This window comes from Psammomys obesus, unplaced genomic scaffold, assembly GCF_907164565.1.
Source record: "Psammomys obesus unplaced genomic scaffold, mPsaObe1.curated_primary_1811, whole genome shotgun sequence".
In the NCBI taxonomy this organism is placed as follows: domain Eukaryota; kingdom Metazoa; phylum Chordata; class Mammalia; order Rodentia; family Muridae; genus Psammomys; species Psammomys obesus.
In genome coordinates this window covers 288,075-309,027 of record NW_026596117.1, presented here as the reverse complement: position 1 = coordinate 309,027, position 20,953 = coordinate 288,075, and the positions used below count along the sequence as shown (strand labels likewise).

Here is a 20,953-nt window from a genome sequence, read left to right as displayed (position 1 = left end):
TGGCTTTTGCTAGTACAGTAAAAATAGAAACTATTGTTTTTGTTTCTATTTCTGTTTAGACATCAGCAACCCATCAGGGCTTCTCAGAGGCATTCCCTACAAGTCTGAGAAGTATCAAATTAAAAAAAAAATCAAATAAGGTATCACTATACACTTCCCAAGATACTTAATTTAATGAAAATAAATTTATTGATAATAAATCAAGGCATAAACTTATTCATTAATGTTTGAGTAGAGAAGAGTTTAAACGTTTGAACGGAAGAACATTTTAAAGTAATCCTAAGAATTCCTAAAATCACAGCCACAAGAAGCTAACACAAAGCATAAGAGAAAATACAAGCACGGTTTTGAGTATGTATTAATCCTTGTACTGTTTTCCATACCTTTTGGCTTTATTACCTTGAAATTATTTCCTTTCTTACATAGCACATGCTTCTTTGATTTGCTTCTTGAAAATGATGCTGGAACGAAAACTCTGTAATCCTCTGTCTGAGATCCAGGTGAAGACATACACCTGTTCTTAAACTTAACCCTTTACCTCTGACTCAGCCATGCACCAGAGTCAATCAAAAGGGCTCTTGCCAGGAAACTAATCACGTGTCTCCTCTCCTTAGCCAACCATGAGGCCATGCTACAAACAACAGCTGCTCAGTTGAGACATTCATCTAGCAACCTGTACATACCACTGTCATTATTTGTGGCTCTTTGCCAGATGGCTCCAGAATAGCAAATAACCCATCAGGTTTCACAACTTTCAAAACACAGAAAGGAAACATTGTACTCTTTTTATAGATGGGTTATATATATTTTTATATATAACTTATAATTTATATGTAAATAATATATATTTATATAAATATAATATATAAATTTATATTTATATAAATTTATACAAATAAAGCAAAACTGATCTATGATGGAGAAAATATCTTTATTTCTGGAAATATTTTTGTTGTCATTTATATGCGTTTATGCTCCTAAAAAGTACTAGCAAGAAGGTTTCCTCAGATGTAGCACTTTGATACTGGCTACATTTTATTTTCTGTAATTTTCTTTACTCTTGAGAATTTAACACATTTATACAATGAAACATGTTCTAATCTCATCCCACCATCTCTAACTCCCCTCATTTCCCCTATGGCCCCTCCTCCTTAACTTCCTTCCTTTCTTTCTTTTTCTTTCTTTCTTTCTTTCTTTCTTTCTTTCTTTCTTTCTTTTTTCTTTTTTAGCAACTCAATAAATTCAATTAGTTCTGTCTATACCTGCATGTGAGTGGAGCCATCATTGGAGCACAGAAAAATCTCCTAACAGCCCTAGTCTTTTGTTTTGGACATCAATCTATAACAAAGTACAATAAATTTCTTTTCTTTATAAATAATTCAGTCTGTGGCACAAAATAGACCACTATGGGTAGCAATAATCTGAAGGTATGAGTAGATATTTGCCTTACACAATAACTGTTAAATGTACCTTTAGTGTTTGATCCCAAGAGGAAAAATTATAACCAGACCTTGACTTTAAATTGTTGACGATTATCAACGAGAATAATCTTAAACTATGGTCTACTATGTTATCAATGTAGCTTTTGTGGTGGTGATTTACCTAGTACTTAACAGATGAAAGAGTGAGTCATAAGACACCCCAAATTCTTCATCATGGTGCAGTACTCGAATACCTTTCCCGATCCTCCACTTCCGCCCACTTCTGAAATCTTTCAAATTCTTTGTGTTTGGCTTTCACATATCTTCTTTGCCACATTTATTCTAATCTGCTTCCTTTGTTTAAAATGTTATCTATATGTTGATGATTGTCAGACAACTGTTTTTCAATCCTGACATCTCTCTGAGCTCTGCGCTTGCATATCTAAATCTCACATAACATTTTCACTGGTGTTTCAAATTGCACCTTATACTTCATGTCATTAGTTTATAATGAATTAACCTCTCTGGCAATTTCACAACTACTTCTCCTCACCCTTCCCAGTTTCAGGAGCTTGCAATTTCCTTACCCATTGGCCATGACAAGAGTGTGGAGAATCTAGCCACTCCTCAACAGGGGATGGTAGAAGACAGCTTCCCATGCTGTCAAAAGAACAGACTCCCCTTTCAAATGTCTGCATTTAAAAAGAATGACATAAATGTTTGTTAAGCCTGGCCTTTGTCCTTCTGTCATTGTTTGTTTCTTTCCTCCTCACACAATTAACTCTAAACGGCATTAAATACTTGGTACTGTTAGGCCACAGAGGAGAACTTTGCAGCCAGTCTTGAAGATACCTGATAAAACAGGATCAGATGAATGGGGAGGAGGTCCCCCCTATCAGTGGACTTGGCAAGGGGCACGGTGGAGATGAGGGAGGGAGGGAGGGACTGGGAGGGAATGAGGGATCGGGACACGGCTGGGATACAGAGTTAATAAAATGTAACTGATAAGAAAAAAATAAAATTAAAAAAAAAAAACAACTTGGTACTGAGGACAGTAGCAAACTAAAGCCTGTGTGAACTAGAGCCAGGATAAGGAAGGCATATACACAGCAGAGAAATGGAAATATGCATGTACGTGCATACATAATATTACATATATGTCTATATGTTTATCATTTAGTACTGTTCACTAAGAAGCCATAGAACCACAGAACCTTAGCAGACAACACTCAGGGTTTTTGTTTGTTTGTTTGTTTGTTGTTTTTGCTTCTGTTTTGTTTTCTTTTGAGCAATACTTTCCACCAGAGTTCTTTTAAGATAAGACTTGTTCTAAGGCTGAGTCAGAAATTATAAATTGAATCTGGAACGCTTTCTTCTTCTAGACAACTGATCTGGGTAGTTTCTTGTATTCAGAGTTCATTTTCTCACCAGAGTTTGTCTAAACTCTACATGGTTCTGTTCGGGAACAGGCCCATTTTATTATAACATTTTACTGATTTTTTAATACCTCTCTTCTCCAAGACAATACATTGATACATGGTTAAATATGGTTTGAAATCAAGAAAAGCTTATTAGAAGTGGTCTTAGAGTCATAGAATATATACTTAATCTTTTCACATCTCTGGTCTGGTCCTTGGACTTGTCAATATGTGTTATGTGTCCTATCTGGATTAATGTTACCATTCTGGCACTCACCACCAAGGTCCAGTTTTGGCCATTTATTTCTCATCAGAGTCTCTTCTTTCTTTACCCAGTTTAAGCATAGGTTCCTTCAGTTCCTGAACCCTCTAAGAACCCCAAGTTTTTTTCCTGAGTTACAGAGGAGCAGCTTTTCCACATGTACCTACACTCACCTATCTTGCTATATTTCTCCATTAGGTGTGCTATGCTTAACCCACTATGTTGTTCCCATAGCACACCTTGCAAAATGTCACCTAGATATCATAGCTCCCACACCTAGCACATCTCCCGTATTCTTGGGCTCATTCATTTTGATGTTCACCTTTCTCTCATTCTCCTGGAGTTTTACCTCAAGAGAGAGGACGAAGAGGCACCTGATTTCCCTTGTTAACTTCTGATTTTCTCTTTCTCCCCATACTTTTCTGGAATCAAAGGAATGTCTGTCTTCCTCTTTCCAACATACATTTACTTTACTTCATAAGTACGCTCCATTTGGTTTTGAAGGAGAAATGTCCTTTTACAACTATGGAAATAATTCTGTGATCTTACCAAGCCAAGCCTTAAAAATGACACTGTTCATAAAAGTATATTTTTTTTTTTGCCTTAGCTTGGCTTGGCTTGGCTTGTTTTGGCAAAGCTTAGGTCTTAAATTCTTTTTGTTTCTTCAACTACAAGTTAATCGTATTTGGGATTTTAAAAGTTGTATGTAGAGATAGAGAAATGACTTGGTTGTTAAGTGTACTTACTGGCTGTTTTGCCAGACAACCTGTGTCTGGAATAAGCAACAGACTGAGTGCTTATCCAGGAGATCCAGAACTCTTTTCTGGCCTGCACATGTATCCATGAACACACACACAAACATACACACATTCACACACACACATACATACATGCATGCAAATATTTATACATACAACATACACAAACATTCACATATATACATACACACAGGTATACTCACAGAAATAATAAATCATTTAAATTTCTATTATTTTTCTTACAAAATTTCCACTGTAAAAATCCTAACCTAAATAAATATACTTGACATGAAGGGGTTGTCAATGCATAAAAGAATACAAAAAAGACCTGGTAGGCTAGGGTTAGATGGAAGGGGAGGAGGACCTCCTCTATCAGTGGACTGGGGGAGGGGCATAGGAGAAGAAGAGGGAAGAAGGATGGGATTGGGAGGGGATGAGGGAGGAGGTTACAGCTGGGATACAAAATGAATAAATTGTAATTAATAAAAAATTAACTAATTAAAAAAGAAAGGTGTGTTAATGTTATTTACAAATTTCATTTTATTACGTATACCCCCTGATCTTTTGTTTCTCACAACACTGTACATTTTGGCAAAGAACCATCGGAATTGAATCTCCCAAAGAATTTAGAAGTACTAGATCTTCTAGTCACTTGTGCTTTCTTTTTCATTTTTTATTATCTTGTTATTACTCTGTTTTTAACCTAATATAGGTTGCCCCATCTGAACTACGTGAATCTAGGAACATATATTCAATTATAGTTCATTATTTTCCATCATTATAAGTTATGGATTCCAAATAAAGATATTTACAGGAAGTGGAGAATATCGATTTAAGGATCTTTTTCCCATCTGCAAACACAGTAGAGCCTCATCAATAGCATCAGGTGTTGGCTCTCTCCCATGCGGTGGGTCCCAGGTTAGGTCAGGCACTCCTTGCACATTCCCTCAATCTCTATTCTGTCTTTATTCCTGCACATCCTGTAGGTAGCGTAAATTCTAGGTGGAAGTTTTTGTGGGCAGGTTGGTGTTCCCCTCCATCCACCGGGGGTCTCAGTTAGAGTCACCCCAATGTCCTTCTAGGGGAACACCCTGTTGCAGGTCTCCAGCTTATCTAAGAGAAGCCATGGCCCATGGTTTCTTCTCTCTCTCAGCAAGTTCTCTGTTCTTCCCCCCACCCCGCACTCCCCAGAGAGGAGCCCAGTATGGCTGTCCTCTGAGGGGCTCCACCCAGCAGTGGATGAAATAGCAACTGAGACTCACAGTCAAACAATGGGCAGAGTGAAGAGAGTCTTACAGGAGAGTGGAGGAAAGACTGAAGGACCTGGAGCAGACAGGAGCTCCACAAGAAGACCAACAGCCTCCAAACTCAAAGCCCAGAGGGGTTTGCAGAGACTAGAGCACCAACCAAGGACCAGGCGTGGACTAGAACTAGGAGATATATGTGTAGCTTAGCCAATATGGATGCAACTTAGCCTCCATATGAGCCCTCTAGAAAAGGAATTGGGAGCTGTTTCTAACATGGTCTCTGTTGCATGCTTTTCTATCAATTCCCCCAGTGGGGCTGCCTTACCAGGACACCGTGAAAGAGGAAGCACACAGTCCTTACATGACTGGATGGGCAGAGGTGGGTTTGTTTGAGGGGGAAGCTCTCTTTTTCTGAGGGGCAGAGGAGTGAGCATAGGGGAATTGGGGGGGATGGAGGGAAGGGACCAGGAGGAGACAAGGGAGGTGCCTAGCACTGAGAGATAAAGTGAATAACAAAATAAAAAATACTTAAAAAATAAAAAAATAAAGATACTGTTCTTGTTAGTATTTTGGAACACAACCTGCTCCTGGGTTACCCAGCGACCTATGATGTCATCATGTGTCACTGGCCAGGTGGCCACACCTGGAAGGCGTGGTAACCTTGCCCCTTAAAGGTACGACCCCTATAGGTGGTCTCTCTCTCTCTCTCTCTCTCTCTCTCTTATTCTCTCACTTTCTCTCTCTCTCTCACACTCTCTCTCTTTCTTGGGGAGCCCCCTATTCCCCTTTCTTTCTCTCTCCCCACCATGTCCTGTTCTCCCACTCCCTCCATACCCACTTAATAAACCTCTGGCATAGAAGATAGGTTGACCCCAGCCTCATCTTTCTTTAAATAATAAATAACAATTCTACCACTCAATAAGCTTTTTTTCCTTTTTTCCAATTACCTAGCCTTTATCATTCACTATTAAGAGCAATTGTGCCTATTATCAAGTTTATAAAACCATCTACATAGGAAATGTGTTTTTAAAATCATAATATGAGATAAACATTATAGTCTAAGAGTGTCCAGTTAGTCTACAAGGAAGAATAAGTCAAGAAAAACAAAATACAAGGCTGACACTTTTAATTTTCCAAAATTATGACTTTAAGTAACATGGAAAGACTTTTTGAGAACTTCACAACAGTTCCCTTGTGATGAAATTCTGTATGACGTATAGTCTTATCAGAATAGCTGAAAGACATGTCACTGCTTTCCAAATGTTCTCATTGAGAAATTAGGTTGAGTATATTCAAAGTATTGAGAGAGCTGATCTTCAGATACATTTAAGTAAGAAAATACTTTATTAGCAACTTATAGCTGACATTTTCAATTTTAGAGAGAGAGAGAGAGAGAGAGTTTATGTCTTCCTAAAGAGAAGCAATTGAGAAATAGAGTAAGACTCCAAATGGCAACTATCTCACCACCTTACTATGGACTGGAAACCTAAATACAGGTCACAATCCCTAGTACCCAAATAGGCTGAGCCCCTAGCCATAAAGAAACAAATCAAATTGTTAAATTGAGAAGCAAAAAGAAAGAAAAAATAGAGGAACTATTCCAAGGTAAATTGCACGCTGGGGAAAGTAAAGGTCTTCATTAGTGCCATTTTTTCAGGATAACATCGTACCAGGGAATTTGCCCCAAAGATGTCATCTGTGTTTCAGTAAAGCTGAGGAAAGCTTGTGATTCCTGACTCACACAATACCTGGGAAGGCAGCCCAGCCCCGGGGACAAGAAAAACAGGATTTGTTACTCTGATTCAGACATATTTACTTTACCTCCATAGAGTACTAATTCAGTTATGTTTTCTTACTCTCTTAAAAAAAATTACAGACCACAAGAATGGAGGTGGTTTCTCATGATGCTGGGAAAAGGTATGAAAAATGAGAAGGAACTGTTTGTGGCTGTATGGCTTTGTGTGCATATGACAGGACAGAAGTTTGGAGAAGGCACACCAATATTATGCTTGAGTCTTCGAACAGTTAGTTTCATTCTGTAGAAGGTTGCTGAGCTGCTAATATCTACATTTATTTGTTTTTGGTGACAGATTCATAGATGAAGCCTCTCCTCAAACTGATCAAGAGACACACATGGCATATCTATAGCTCTGTGTTTGTGTGTGTGTGTGTGTGTGTGTGTGTGTGTAAAGCAGGAGAGACAGACAGACAGAGAAAAAGAAAGAGAATTGAAACAGAATTTATGTCTAGCCTAAGATGACCTGAAATTTACTATATAACCCAGTCTGACCTCAAACTCACAACCTTCATGAATCAACATTCATTATACACAGAACAAGTTAGAAATAGGGGAAAGAATTTTGGATAAATAATCTATTAATAATAATATTATAATAATCTTAGATTATATATTATATATAATATTATAATTATTATAAAATTATAATATAATATAATATTATGTAATCTTAGATTATATATTATATATAATATTATAATAATAACATAATCTAGTAATAATAATTTATTAGAGATAAAGAAGATTTATCATACAAAATACAGGATTCTCAATTGGATTTGAATTTCAGATAAATAAATACTAGTACTAGCTCCATGCAATGTTTATCATACTCCATCTCACTAACTTAACTCTACTATCTAAATGTGAGGGCAGCCACTTGTTTTCCAAGATATTTAGAGCAGGGTTAGGTAAATATTTTTTTAGTGAAATATTTTTAGTGAAATTTAAGTTTACTTGAGTGTTCCTTAATTTTACCTGAAAAATCTTGAGATTTTACTTCAGAGTGTGTGGCTTGTCTCTGTGCATATGTCTTCTATGTTTGTGTTATTGCTATTGTGTTTGTCTTTGCATATTTGTTGCCTGCCTGTGTGTACAGAAGGGAGAAGAGATGAACTTGGATGACTTGAAGGCTGAGCAGTAACGATAAGAAGACTTGTGTTCCTTATGTTTCCAAAAACAAACGTTTTCTTTCAACAAAATGATGATAATATATAAATTATGTATTTAAAGGCTTCATATTGTAACTCAGGCCTGTAATTCCAGTGATTAGGAGGTTGAGGGCAGGATGATCTTGAGACAAGTTCAGCTTGGGCTACATAGCAAGAAGCTGTCTCAACAAAAAGAAAAAAAAAATACATAAAAAAGGGAAAAAATGGAAATCCACAATAACATACTAGAGATAATCATTGTTAAAATTAACAAATTTATCTGACTTCTTTTCATTACTCATATCCCTCAAATAGAAAATAAACAGAAAAGCTTAAAACAATATTAATGTATCCACCAGAGACGACTAGGTGGGCATGGGTTCAACCCAAAAGAAAATCTTTATTAGCTGGCCAGAGACTACACCGGGGGTTTGGAATCCAAGTGAGTCCTGAGCCTTTCTCATGGTGCTCATTTACCCATAAAACCATATCCTCAGTTGACCCACTTCAGATATCAAGAGCAGTCAGCCAAAAGCAAAACTACAAAAGCCAAAAAACAAGGTTAGTACTTTCAGAGACTTTTGCAGAACTATGTACTTTCAGTGATTAAGGTATTTACTTTCATGCTGCCAGTGGACAGGGTTCCAAGGTGTGAACCATAATTCCATCATGACATCAGTTGTGAGAGGGCCTGGAGGCATATTGGGGTCTGGGACCCTGTTACATTTAAGCTGGCATTTCTTGAAGACTTAATAGAGCCAGTTAATAGGCTTAATAGCCAGAGTTAATAAGCAGTTCAACGGTGAGACCCTCCTGAGGTAGGAACACAGAAGGTTCTCATGAAACCTCACCAAGGTCATTCAGCAGTCAGTGCTCCAGCTGGGGTTCTGATATGGCGAGTGGCTGTGATGTTTTTATAGATGATTCGTCTGTACCAACCTCCCCTTACCCAAGACACGGGGAACATCGTGGAAGAGAGGGCATAAAGAACGTAAAAGCTTTGGGGATTTAAAGGTTTTATGGGTAGATTGTTAGCCCCCTCCCTTCACCGGAAGTCTCACCTGGCTACTTGGGGTGGGGTGGTGATTTAAGGTTCCCTGTTCACCACTGCCAGGAGTCTCAGCTAAGGTCACTGCTATAGATGCCAGGGAGTTTCCCCTTTGCCAGAGCTGCCCCCAACAATTTCTGTTCTCTCTCTCTCCTCCATAATTTCTCCTCCTCACCCATTCTTCTACCCAGTTTCCTCCCTCCTACTTCAAACGTCTATTTTATTTCCCCTTCTGAGTGATACTCAAGCATCCTCCCTTGGGCCCCCCTTGGCTTCCTTGCATCTGTGGATTGTAGCGTGTTTATCCTGTACTTTGTGACTAGCATCCACTTATAAGTGAATATAAGAAGTGTAGAGTTTAAGGTTGTGCAGAGATTGAGGGAATGGAAAACCAGTGACTGGCCCAACTTGAGACCAGCCCCATAGCAGAGAGAGCCAACCCTTGACACTATTAATGATACTCTGTTACGCTTGCAGACAGGAGCTTAGCATAACTGTCTTCTTGAGCCTTCATCAAGCAGCTGGTGGAGACTGATGCAGACACCCAGGTCAAACCAGAGGCCGAGCTCAGGGAGTTTTGTGGAAGAATGGGAGGAAGAATTGAAGAAGCGGAGGGGTCAAGGACAACGCAAGTAGATCTACAGAATAAACTAACCTGGGCCCATGGGGGCTCACAGAGACTGAACCACCAACCAAAGAGCTTGCCTGCGCTGGACCTAGACCCCTACATAAATGTGGCAGATGTGCACCTTGGTCATCAAGTGGGTCCCCATACAATGGGAGAAGGGTCTGCCTCTGACTCTGTTGCTTGCCTTTGGCTCCCTCTCCCCTACCTGGCCTTAGTGGGAGGCCACTTAGTCCTACTGCTACTTGAGGTGGCAGGATGAGTTGGTACCCACGGGGTGGACCTCTCCTTCTCTGAGAAGAAAGAGAAGGGGTAATGAGAGAGGGAGAGTGACTAGGAGGAGAGGAGGGAGGGGTTGGGATCAAGCTGTAAATAAGTAAATAAAAATGATAAAAATTAAAAAAAATCAAGCTACATGTTTCTGGAGCTCCCAGCCTCCATGCTCCCTGTACCTGATCAAAAATCACTTTTAGTTCATCTACAATATAGACCACTTTTCAAGAAAAAAAGAAAAAAGAAGAATGTAAGAGCTGCAGTATAGGAAGGAGACTTACTGTTTTCTTGGCATAACCCATGTTCGGCACTAACTGGACTCAGTGGGCTATTAAAAATAATTTTTAAAGAACATGAAGAATTTGGGAAGGAGACAGCTGGGTGGGTCCTGAGATGAGCTAGAGGGAGATAATAGGGGGATTATATGATCAAAATAATTTGTACTCATGTATGAAATGTGCAATAAATAAATTAGTATTTAATTTATCTCATGGTTCTAAAGATTTTTTTCATTATTTTAAAAATAAAAATTTTTGTTATCCAGGCATGGTGGCACACACCTATAATCTCAGCACACAGGGAGGCAGAGGCAGGCGGATCTCTGTGAGTTCAAACCTAGCCTGGTATACAAAGCAAGTCCAGGACAGCCAAACCTTGTCTCGAAAAACTATAATAATAATAATAATAATAATAATAATAATAATAATAATAATAATAATAGTTTATTTAAGTTTTCATGCACTGTATTTTGACATTTCCCTTCCTCTAACTCCACCCAGATCCTCCTACTCAGACCTTTCTACCCAGACCACCATGTACACAAAGTATCTCCCTCTCTCCCTTCCTCTTCCTCGCCTCTTTTGTCTCTTGCTCTCTCGATTAGGAGTAGTTGGACAATGTAATACAGACTCCATGTGGGTTTTTTTTTTTTTTTTAGTTTTTTATTATTCATCACAGGTTAATTTGTATCCCAGCCGTAGCCCCCTCCCTCATTCCTTCCCAATACCACCCTCCCTCCCTTACCTCCTCCCTGCCCCTTTCCAAGTCCACTGATAGGGGAGGACCTCCTCTCCTTCCATCTGACCCTAGCTTATCAGGTATCTTCAGGACTGGCTGCAATGTGGCCTAGCAGGGCTGCTCCTCCCTCGGGAGGTGGAAGGAGGTAAAGGAGCCAGTGATTGAGTTCATGTCAGAAATAGTTCCTGTTCCCCTAACTAGGGAAACCCACTTGGATACTGTGGGTTTGATATATACTGTTGGATATACTGTGGTATATCCAAATACCACTTGGATATACCATGGGCTATATCCCAGCAGGGGTTCTAGGTTATTATCCATACATGGTCCTTGGTTGGAGAAACAGTCTCAGAGGACACCCATGCCCTGATATATTTTGTCCCTGTGGAGCTCCTGTCCTCTCCAGCTCATATTAACTCCCTCTTTTACTATATGATTCCCTGCACTCTACCAAAGTTTTGGTTATGAGACTCAGCATCTGCTTTGATACACTGCTAGGTAGAGTCAGCAGCCCTCTGTGGAGGGTTCCTGTCCTGTTTCTTGTTTACTCCTATTTCCCATGTCCATTGCATTTGTCTTTCTAAGTGAGGATTGATCATCTTACCCCGAGTCCTCTTTCTTGTTTATCTTCTTTAGGTGCACATATTTTAGTATGTTTATCCTATCTTATAGGTCTATATAAGTGAGCATATACCATGTGTGTCTTTCTGCTCCTGGGATATCTCACTCAGGATGATCTTTTCTAGATCCCACCATTTGCCTGTAAATTTCATGATTTCCTTGTTTTTAATTGCTGAGTAGTATTCCATTGTGTAAAAGTACCACAATTTCTGTATCCATTCCTCCGTTGATGGACATCTGGGTTGTTTCCAGATTCTGGCTGTTACAAATAAAGCTGCTACGAACATGGTTGAGCAAATGTCCTTGTTGTGTATTTGAGCTTCTTTTGGATATATGCCTAGGAGTGGTATGGCTGGATCTTGAGGGAGCGCTATTCCTAATTGTCTGAGAAAGTGCCATCTGGCGCATACTTTAAGTTTTAGTTTGTTTTCTTGCTTTTTGTTTTTGTCTTATTCGGTTTTTTTGTTTGTTAATTCTTATTTTGTTCGGTTAGACAGAATTTTGTTTTCAAAAATGAAGGAAATAAAATGTAAACTTAAGTATCGTATATCAGTTTACTTGTTGCAACCAGTAGACCCAGTGGCCCTTTTCTGTGCAAAGATGCTGTTTAGAGCACATTACAACCCCTGGTCGGCATAAATCCTTACCATCCTATTGGCTGGAAACAGTTTCTCATGCTTTGTTTAATAACTTTTACATTTTTGAGAAATAAGAACTGGTCAAGTCAGGGGTAAGATGATCAACCCTCACTTAGAAAGACAAATGGGATGGACATTGGAAGTAGGAGAAAACAAGTAACAGGACAGGAGCCTACCATAGAGGGCCTCTGAAAGACTTTACCTAGCAGTGTATCAGAGCAGATGCTAAGACTTATAACCAAACCTTGGGTAGAGTGCAGGGAATCATATAAAAGAAGGGGGAGTTAGTAAGACCTGGAGAGAACTGAAGCGCCACAAGGACCAAATATTTCTGGGCACAGGGATCTTTTCTGAGACTGATTCTCCAACCAAGGACCATGTATGGATATAACCTAGAACCCCTGCTGGGATGTAGCCCATGGCAGCTTAGTATCCAAGTGGGTTTTCCTAGTAAGGGAAACAGGGACCGCCTCTGACATGAACTCAATGGCTGGCTTTTTGACAACCACCCCCGAAGGAGGAGCAGCCTTGCCAGGCCACAGAGGAGGACATTGCAGCCAGTCCTGAAGAGACCTAATAAGGTAGGGTCAGAAGGAAGGGGAGGAGGACTTCTCCTATCAGTGGACTTGGAAAGGGGTAGGGCGAAGATGAGGGAGGGATTGAGAGGGAATGAGGGAGGGGGCTACAGCTGGGATACAAAGTAAATAAACTGTAACTAATATAAAAAATAAAAATTGAAAAAAATCTATACAGCACACACACACACACACACACACACACACACACACAAAACAGAACTGGTCAAGTGCTTTGTAGACTGTCTTTCAGGATGCTCTGGTTTGTTTTTTGTTTTTTGTTTTTTCTTTTCTTTTCTCTATATTGGATTATAAAATTCTGCTGAGTATCTAGAAGAAGGCAGTTTTTGTATATTCTGTAGATTATTGCGTGTGGCTTCCCTTTCTGTAGGATGCACCTGAAGAAGCTGCAGAGGATTGCCTGGAACCCACCACATTAGGAAAAACCGTCAAGCCTGAGTTTCGATGCTGGAAGAGTGCTTGCTGATATCTTCATAGGTGTCTTCTTCGTCCTCCGCCAGCTTCGTCAGACAGCTCTATTGGGTTGCTGCTCCGGGGCCATCATGACGTTCTCAAGCAAGACTTGGGCATGTTGTCTCACTTGTTCTGCTGCATCTCTCACATCCCATCAGAAGTCTTCCTGCTGCCTTTGAGACAGAGCCCTGGCTTGCCCAGCTGGGTCTGGGAAGCTGCAGACGCCGCACGGACAGGTCGCGCTGACCTTTTTCCACCCAAGAGCTTACTCCAGGCGGTGTGTCTGATACCATGGTTGCTGTTTTTCAGGTCTGGCTTCGTCAGAGCTGCCACAAAAAGCTCGTGGTGAAACCTAAACTGTATCACAGTTGATGTGTCATGAGACGAACTTTTTCTAAATGTAGCTGAAAGAAGGTAAGTACATCTGCCTCTCTCTCTCCTCGGGCTTTTCAGAAACACAGAATTCCCTACAGACTCTCCAAAGAAACCCCAATATCTTGATGTGAAGTTGATGATATGCCCCTTGCATACATTTTCCATCTGTTTTTTTTTTCCCTGCTCCTCCTGTATCACACTTTCCCAAGAATTGTATATCTCATAAAATGAAAGGTTTTTGTTCTAATTTATTTTTCTCCTTCTGTCACACCAGAAGACAGCTGTGATCTGATGATCCACTAGCCCCAGTGTCCATTTCTAGAGCCCAATCAATGTTCATCATATTAAAAACAATTAGCAACAACTCTAAGTAATGGTATGTAAATCTTTTTAGACTGATAGACAGATGGTTGATTCTCGAAATACAAGAGAGTAACATAAAAAAAGATCAATATTCTAAGCTACAAGAGAGGAGGGCTTGTCTCACCAGTGACATATATCTTCTTGATTCTAACTTTTTATGACTTGTACACAAGAGGTGGTATAATGGGTGGACTAGATTACACATACAAGATTCAAGTGCTGAAAATATCTCATTTGATTTGTAAGAGACAGGTGTAGCAACAGGACAGTATATTGGCAAATATGTTGTCTCATGAATATTGTTGTATTGTGCAGTCACTGCCAAGTATATAAAATAAATTTGCTAACATGCTATGCTTGAAGAATAGCAACCAAATTTGAAAGAAAGAAAGATGACCACTGCTTCCATTTGTTTTACAGGGGAAAAAAATGCAGTTGAACCATTCCTGTCAAGTTTTTTGGGAAATGGAAATTCAGACCCTGGAGGAAGTTCCAATTTTTGTTTTACAGTTAATATAACTAATTGATTTGGGCCTATAGTTTTTAATAATAAAAAGCAGGGAAACTAACACAGTAGGGGTTCAAATAGTGTGACATAGATAGCAAAAATACAGATATCTGACTTTATAACACCACAATTTAATGTTTAGGGCACTGTCAAATATATCATCAAACATTAATCACCTCTGATATGACTAATTGATTGACACGCAAGAATAGATTTTGTTTCTATTATTCATTTAAATATTCTCACGTCACATTTTTTTTGTATTGTCAGTTAAGTTATACTGGTAGTAGATGAATTGGCATCCACATAACAACACACATTGCCTAATAATGGTAATGAATATGTCATTAGCTTAATTTGCTTAAGGTTAGAGGAAGATCTGATTGATGTCTTTATAATTTGAGAACTAAAATGAACAACCATGTCATGTAGTTGTATATCAAAAGCAACAATCTTTCACTAGTTTAGCTGCAGCCTTTCAGAGTAAAGCCTTCTATTCCCTCTCATGAGTTTTTGCTGAAGTTGGGCCAATTATTACACAGCCTCTCATTTGCTAAGAATCTCTCCCTTTAGGCTTAGTAAGTGATCACTCTGACGTCACTAAATGCTATTTTGATTTGTATTATTCAAAGAAGATGAATATGGCTTCATGTAAGTTGAAGAGTTCATTTGCTGTATTTTATACAACAAAATATTTATTAAACTCCTCCATATCTGGGTATTCTTTGGGGTGCTGGAATGATGGTGGTTGAGTTGGAAAAATCCTGGACCTGATGATAATTTATGCTCAGAGAGACTGACATGGAGTGACAAAATAAATATATAATACTATCAGGTTGCTTTGCATGCTATGGAGCAAGTGCAGAAAGGTTATATTGGGAAGATACCTAGAAATCCCCTGAGGCTACAATAATGAGACCTGAGGAAAGCAGTTAATGATAGTTAAAATATCCATTAATTGATTTGGTCCTTTAAATGGAAACATTTTTAAGAGGATTTTAAACTCTGTTTATATTGAGACATGGTGGGGAATACATACTCAGTTTTGAGCATTCTGTAGCACACTAGTGGATCTGAAGGTCTCTGATGATAAGCCCACACCTCTCTCTCTCTCCCCCAAACAGCTTCAAAGTGGAAGCTAGGCCTTCAGATTAGTCTCCCTTACCCAGTATATCCTTCTCTCTTTGTCACCTCACTTTTATGTTCACAATTGTTATTCGTCATTTCTGAAATAACAGCTTTGTCTAATTCTATACATTTTCTTTTAAATTTATTATGTATGTTAGTCACTGAGCAACAGTAATAAAAATGGCATGGTACTGGCATAGAAACAGAATGGTGGATCAATGGAACCAAATAGAGAAATAAACCCTAGAAATAAACCCACACACTTATGGACACGTTTTTGACAAAGACGACAAAACCATAAAATGGAAAAAAAGACAGCATCTTCAACAAATGGTGCTGGTCTAACTGGATGTCTCCATGTAGAAAAATGCAAATAGATCCATACTTATCACCCTGCACAAAAATAAAGTCCAAATTGATCAAAGACCTCAATATAAAACCAGACACACTAAACCTGTTAGAAGAAAAAGTGGGGAATACCCTGGAACTCATTGGTACAGGAGACAACTTCCTGAATAGAACACCAACAACACAGGCTCTAAGAGCAACAATCAATAAATGGGGTCTCATGAAGCTGAAAAGCTTCTGTAAAGCGAAGGACACTGTCGTCAGAACAAAACTAGTGCCTACAGATTGGGAAAAGATCTTCACCAACCTTATATCTGACAAAGGGCTAATATTCAGTATATAAAAAGAACTAAAGAAGTTAAGAAGCAACAAATCAAGTAATCCAATTAAAAAATGGGGAACAGAGCTAAACAGAATTCTCAATAGAGGAATATCGAATGGCAGAGAAACACTTAAAGAAATGCTCAACGTCTTTAGTCATCAGAGAAATGCAAATTCAAAACGACCCTGAGATTTCACCTTACAACCTTCAGAATGACTAAGATCAAAAACTCAAGTGACTTCCAGAACTATGTTGAAGAGATATGGAGAGAGTGGGCAGCCTTGTCTTGTCTCTGATTTCAGTGGGATTGCTTTAAGTTTCTCTCCGTTCAGTTTGATGTTGGCTATAGGCTTGCTGTGTATCACCTTTACTATGTTTAGATATGTGCCTTGTATCCCTGATCTCTCCAATACTTTAAACATGAATGGATGTTGGATTTTGTCAAATGCTTTTTCAGCATCTAGGGAGATTATCATGTGGTTTTTTTTCTTTCAGTTTGTTAATATGGTGGATCACATTGATGGATTTCCGTATATTGAACCACACCTGCATGCCTGGGAAGAAGCCTACTTGGTCATGGTGGATGATATCTTTGATGTGTTCTTGTATTCGGTTTGCGAGTATTTTGTTGAGTATTTTTGCATCAATGTTCATAAGGGAGATTGGCCTGAAGTTCTCTTTTTTTGTTGGGTCTTTGTGAGGTTTAGGTACCAAGGTGACTATGGCTTCATAGAATGAGTTTGGTAATGTTCCTTCTGTTTCTATTTTGTGGAATAGTTTGAAAAGAATTGGAGTTAGCTCTTTTTTGAATGTCTGGTAGAATTCTGCACCGAAACCATTAGGTCCTGGGCTTTTTTGGATGGGAGACTTTCGATGACTGCTTCTATTTCCTTGGGGGATATAGGACTATTTAATTGATTTACCTGGTCCTGATTTAGCTTTGGTAAGTGGAATTGATCAAGAAAATTGTCCATTTCATTTAGATTTTCAAATTTTGTTGCGTATAGACTTTTGAAGTAAGTCCTAATTATTGTTTAGAATTCCTCAGTGTCTGTAGTTATGTCCCCCTTTTCATTTCTGATTTTGTTTATTTGGATGATGTCTCTCTGCCTTTTAGTTAGCTTGGCTAAGGGTTTGTCTATCTTGTTGATCTTCTCAAAGATAGAGCAATAAGACAGTTGAAGGAGATCAAGGGGATACAGATTGGAAAGGAAGAAGTCAAATTATCACTATTTGCAGATGATATGAGAGTATACATGAGTGACCCAAAAACTCTACCAGGGAATTCCTACAGCTGATAAACACCTTCGGCAAACTGGCCGGATACAAAATTAACTCAAAAAAATCAGTAGCCCTCCTGTATACAAATGAGAAAAGGGCTGAGAAAGAAATTAAAGAAACAACACCCTTCACAATAGCCACAAATGACATAAGGTACCTCGGAGTAACCCTAACCAAGGAAGTCAAAGACTTATATGAAAAAAATTTCAAGTCTCTGAAGAAAGAATTAGAAGAAGATTTGAGAAGATGGAAAGATCTCCCATGCTCATGACCTAGATGTCCCTTAACCAAAGAATGGATAAAGAAAATATGGTACATTTACACAATGGAATATTACTCAGCTTTTAAAAACAATGACATCATAAAATTTGCAGGCAAATTGATGGAACTATAAAATATCATCCTGAAGTCTACCACAGAGGGCCTCTGAAAAATTCTACCCTGAAGAGTATTAGAGCAGATGCTTAGACTTATAGCCAAACTTTGGACGGAGTGCAGGGAATCTTATGAAGGAAGGAGGAGATAGTAAGACCTGGAGAGGACAGGAGCTCCACAAGGAGAGCCACAGAACCAAGAAATCTGGGCACAGGGGTCTTTTCTGAGACTGATACTCCAACCAAGGACTATTCAAGAAGATAACCTAAAAGCCCTACACAGATGTAGCGCTAGGCAGTTCAGTGACCAAGTTCCACAGTATTGGGAACAGGGACTGTCTCTGACATGAACTCAGTGGCTGGCTCTTTGATCTCCTCCACCTGAGGGTGGAGCAGCCTGACCAGGCCACAGAGGAAGACAATGCAGCCACTCCTGATGAAACCTAATAGACTAGGATCAGAAGGAAGGAGAGGAGGACCTCCCCTCTCAGTGAACTGGGGGAGAGACATGGGTGGAGAAGGGGGAAGGAGGGTGGATTGGGAGGAGAAGAGTGAGGGAAGCTACAGGGGGGATACAAAGTGAATAAACTGTAATTAATAAAAAAATACCAAAAATATCATCCTGAGTTAGGTAACTCAGACCCAGAAAGACTTAGTATGTCACTAGAACGTGGATATTAGCCATAATGTATGAGGTAACTATGCTGCTACACTCCACAGACCCAAAGATACTAAATAACAAGGAAGGCTCGAGTGGAGCATGAGGGGAGAAACTCTTAAATCTCACTGAGAAGAAGAAACCAAATAGGCATTGGGGGTGAATGAAAGGAGGGAATAAGGTGGGAGAGGCAGTCGGAGGAGATCAGGAGGGATAAAGCTTAGGGAGGATGAGGGAAGAGAGTACTGGAGAGAAAACTGGAGTCCCTGGAGAGTAGGGGTTCTCTCTGGGACAAGCTAGACACCTGGAACAATGGAAACTCCCAGGAATCTATGAGGGTGGTCCCAGCCAAGTCTCCTAGCATTGGGAGATATGGAACCTGAAACAGTCATCTCTTATGACCATAAAAGATTTCCAATGGAGGGGCTGGGACACCAACCTAGCCACAAAACCTTAGACCCACAATTTGTCCTGCCTACAACATGTACATGATAAAAGATGGAAGAGAATTTGAGGGAAGAGCCAATCAGTGACTGGCCTAGCTAGCTTGAGACCATGCCATGAGAGAGAGCCCACCCTGACACCATTAATGATACTCTGCTGTATTTGCAGACAGGAGCCTAGCATACCTCATCAGAGAAGCTTCACCCAGGAACTGATGGAAAAGATGCAGAGACACACGGGAAAACATTAGGTGGAGCTTAGGGAGTCCTATGGGAGAGGTGGAGGAAGGATAGAAGGAGGCAGAGCAGTCAAGAGCACCGTAAGAAAACCTACAGAATCAACTAATCTGGACCCATAGGGGCTCATAGAGACAACAAAGGAGCATGCGTGAGATGGACCTATGCCCACATCACATATGTAAGAGCTGTACAGCTGGGTATTGTTTTGGGACCCCTGAGGCAGGAGCAGGAGCTGTCTCTGAATATATTGCCTCCCTTGGGTCTCTTTTCCCTAACTGGGCCGCCATGTCTAGCCTCAATAGAAAAAGATACACATAGTCTTACTGAAACTTGATATGCCAAGGCTGGTTGATACCCATGGGAAGCCTCCCCAATTTTGAGGAGAAGGGCGGGAGGGGTAGATGGGATGGAGAGGAGGTGAGAGGGAGTGACTGGAAGGAGAGAGAGGGGAAGCTGCGATCAAGATGTAAGGTAAATAAATAAATAAATTTTAAATGGGAATAGCTCCTCTTGCAGCTTGGGTCCTTTTATAATTTGACTCTTATACATGACAAAATCTGCAACTCCTAATTTTAAAAATCAGATAAAGGTCTTTGTGATGGCTGACAAACAGTGGAATACTCAGGGCTTTCATGTTACAGAGTTTCGGAAGGACTGCACTCCTCTAGGGTTTTATTGTTCATTAATTGGTTTAACCTGGAAAAGTATTGCATGCGAAGAGCATCTCTATAGATCTCCACTGGACAAATTCCTCACGTGTGTATAAATCTTTGAGGATGTTTAAAAGCTAAACTTGTGCTCTTTCAGGGAACTTATCACAAAGAATCAGATATTGGAATACAATTATAAGGGCTAGAGAGATAGTTCAGTGGTTTGGCGCTGCCTGCTTTTCTGGAACTGGGTTCAATCCCTGGGAGTTCATAACCATCTGTCACTCCAGGCCCCAGGGTATCTGATGCTGTCTTCTGACCTCCGTGGTCACTGGCACACATGTGGCACACAGACATGGATGCAGGCAAAACACCGTGCACATAAGATGCACACATACATAATATAATAAAAAAATTTAAACGATTACAAGCTCAAAGTTACTGATTTTTACTCTGATCCCTGTTGTGCTACTTTCAGAACATTTCACACTGGGGGAAAAGGATAGAAATGTCTTTAATAAAAGATTGACTTTGATTCAAACTGATAAATGTGCATAAAACATTTTTTCACTGTCCATTATTAGCTGAAATGAAGATCAGAAAGCATTGGATGTTCAGCTTCTTGGTGTGACTTTTCTTCTTTTTTTATTTTAATTAATTAATTCAATTTACAGTACAGAAGTCTGACATCATAGGAAAACTAATCTTGATACTTGTGTTTTAGCGCCCTCTGCAGTAGGAAATGATAAGACGTGACTATGTTCTGCTTGTACAAGAAAAAATACAGAACCTGAAGCCAGGTTAAAGGCTTAACCTTTAAACAAATGTGAGAATGTACACGCAGAAAAATAATTCAAACTAACACATTCATTATAGTATAATCTGGTTTATAAAATATAATTTAATTTATAAGAACTCAATACCAATTGTGCAAGCA

At 39.5% G+C, this 20,953-nt stretch overlaps 1 protein-coding gene across 1 annotated transcript in view; it reads right to left on the bottom strand.

Moving 5' to 3' along the window:
• The window catches only part of LOC129692693 (transmembrane protease serine 11F), a 99,605-nt gene extending 85,986 nt beyond the window's left edge, over positions 1-13,619 (bottom strand). Inside the window, exons 1-2 of the mRNA XM_055629167.1 lie at positions 13,454-13,619; positions 9,937-10,021 (exon numbers count right to left, since the gene is read on the bottom strand). Coding sequence (XP_055485142.1) covers positions 9,937-10,021; positions 13,454-13,619 — 251 coding nt within the window. The remainder of the gene's footprint in view (positions 1-9,936; positions 10,022-13,453) is intronic.
• Between the last annotated feature and the right edge of the window lie 7,334 nt (positions 13,620-20,953).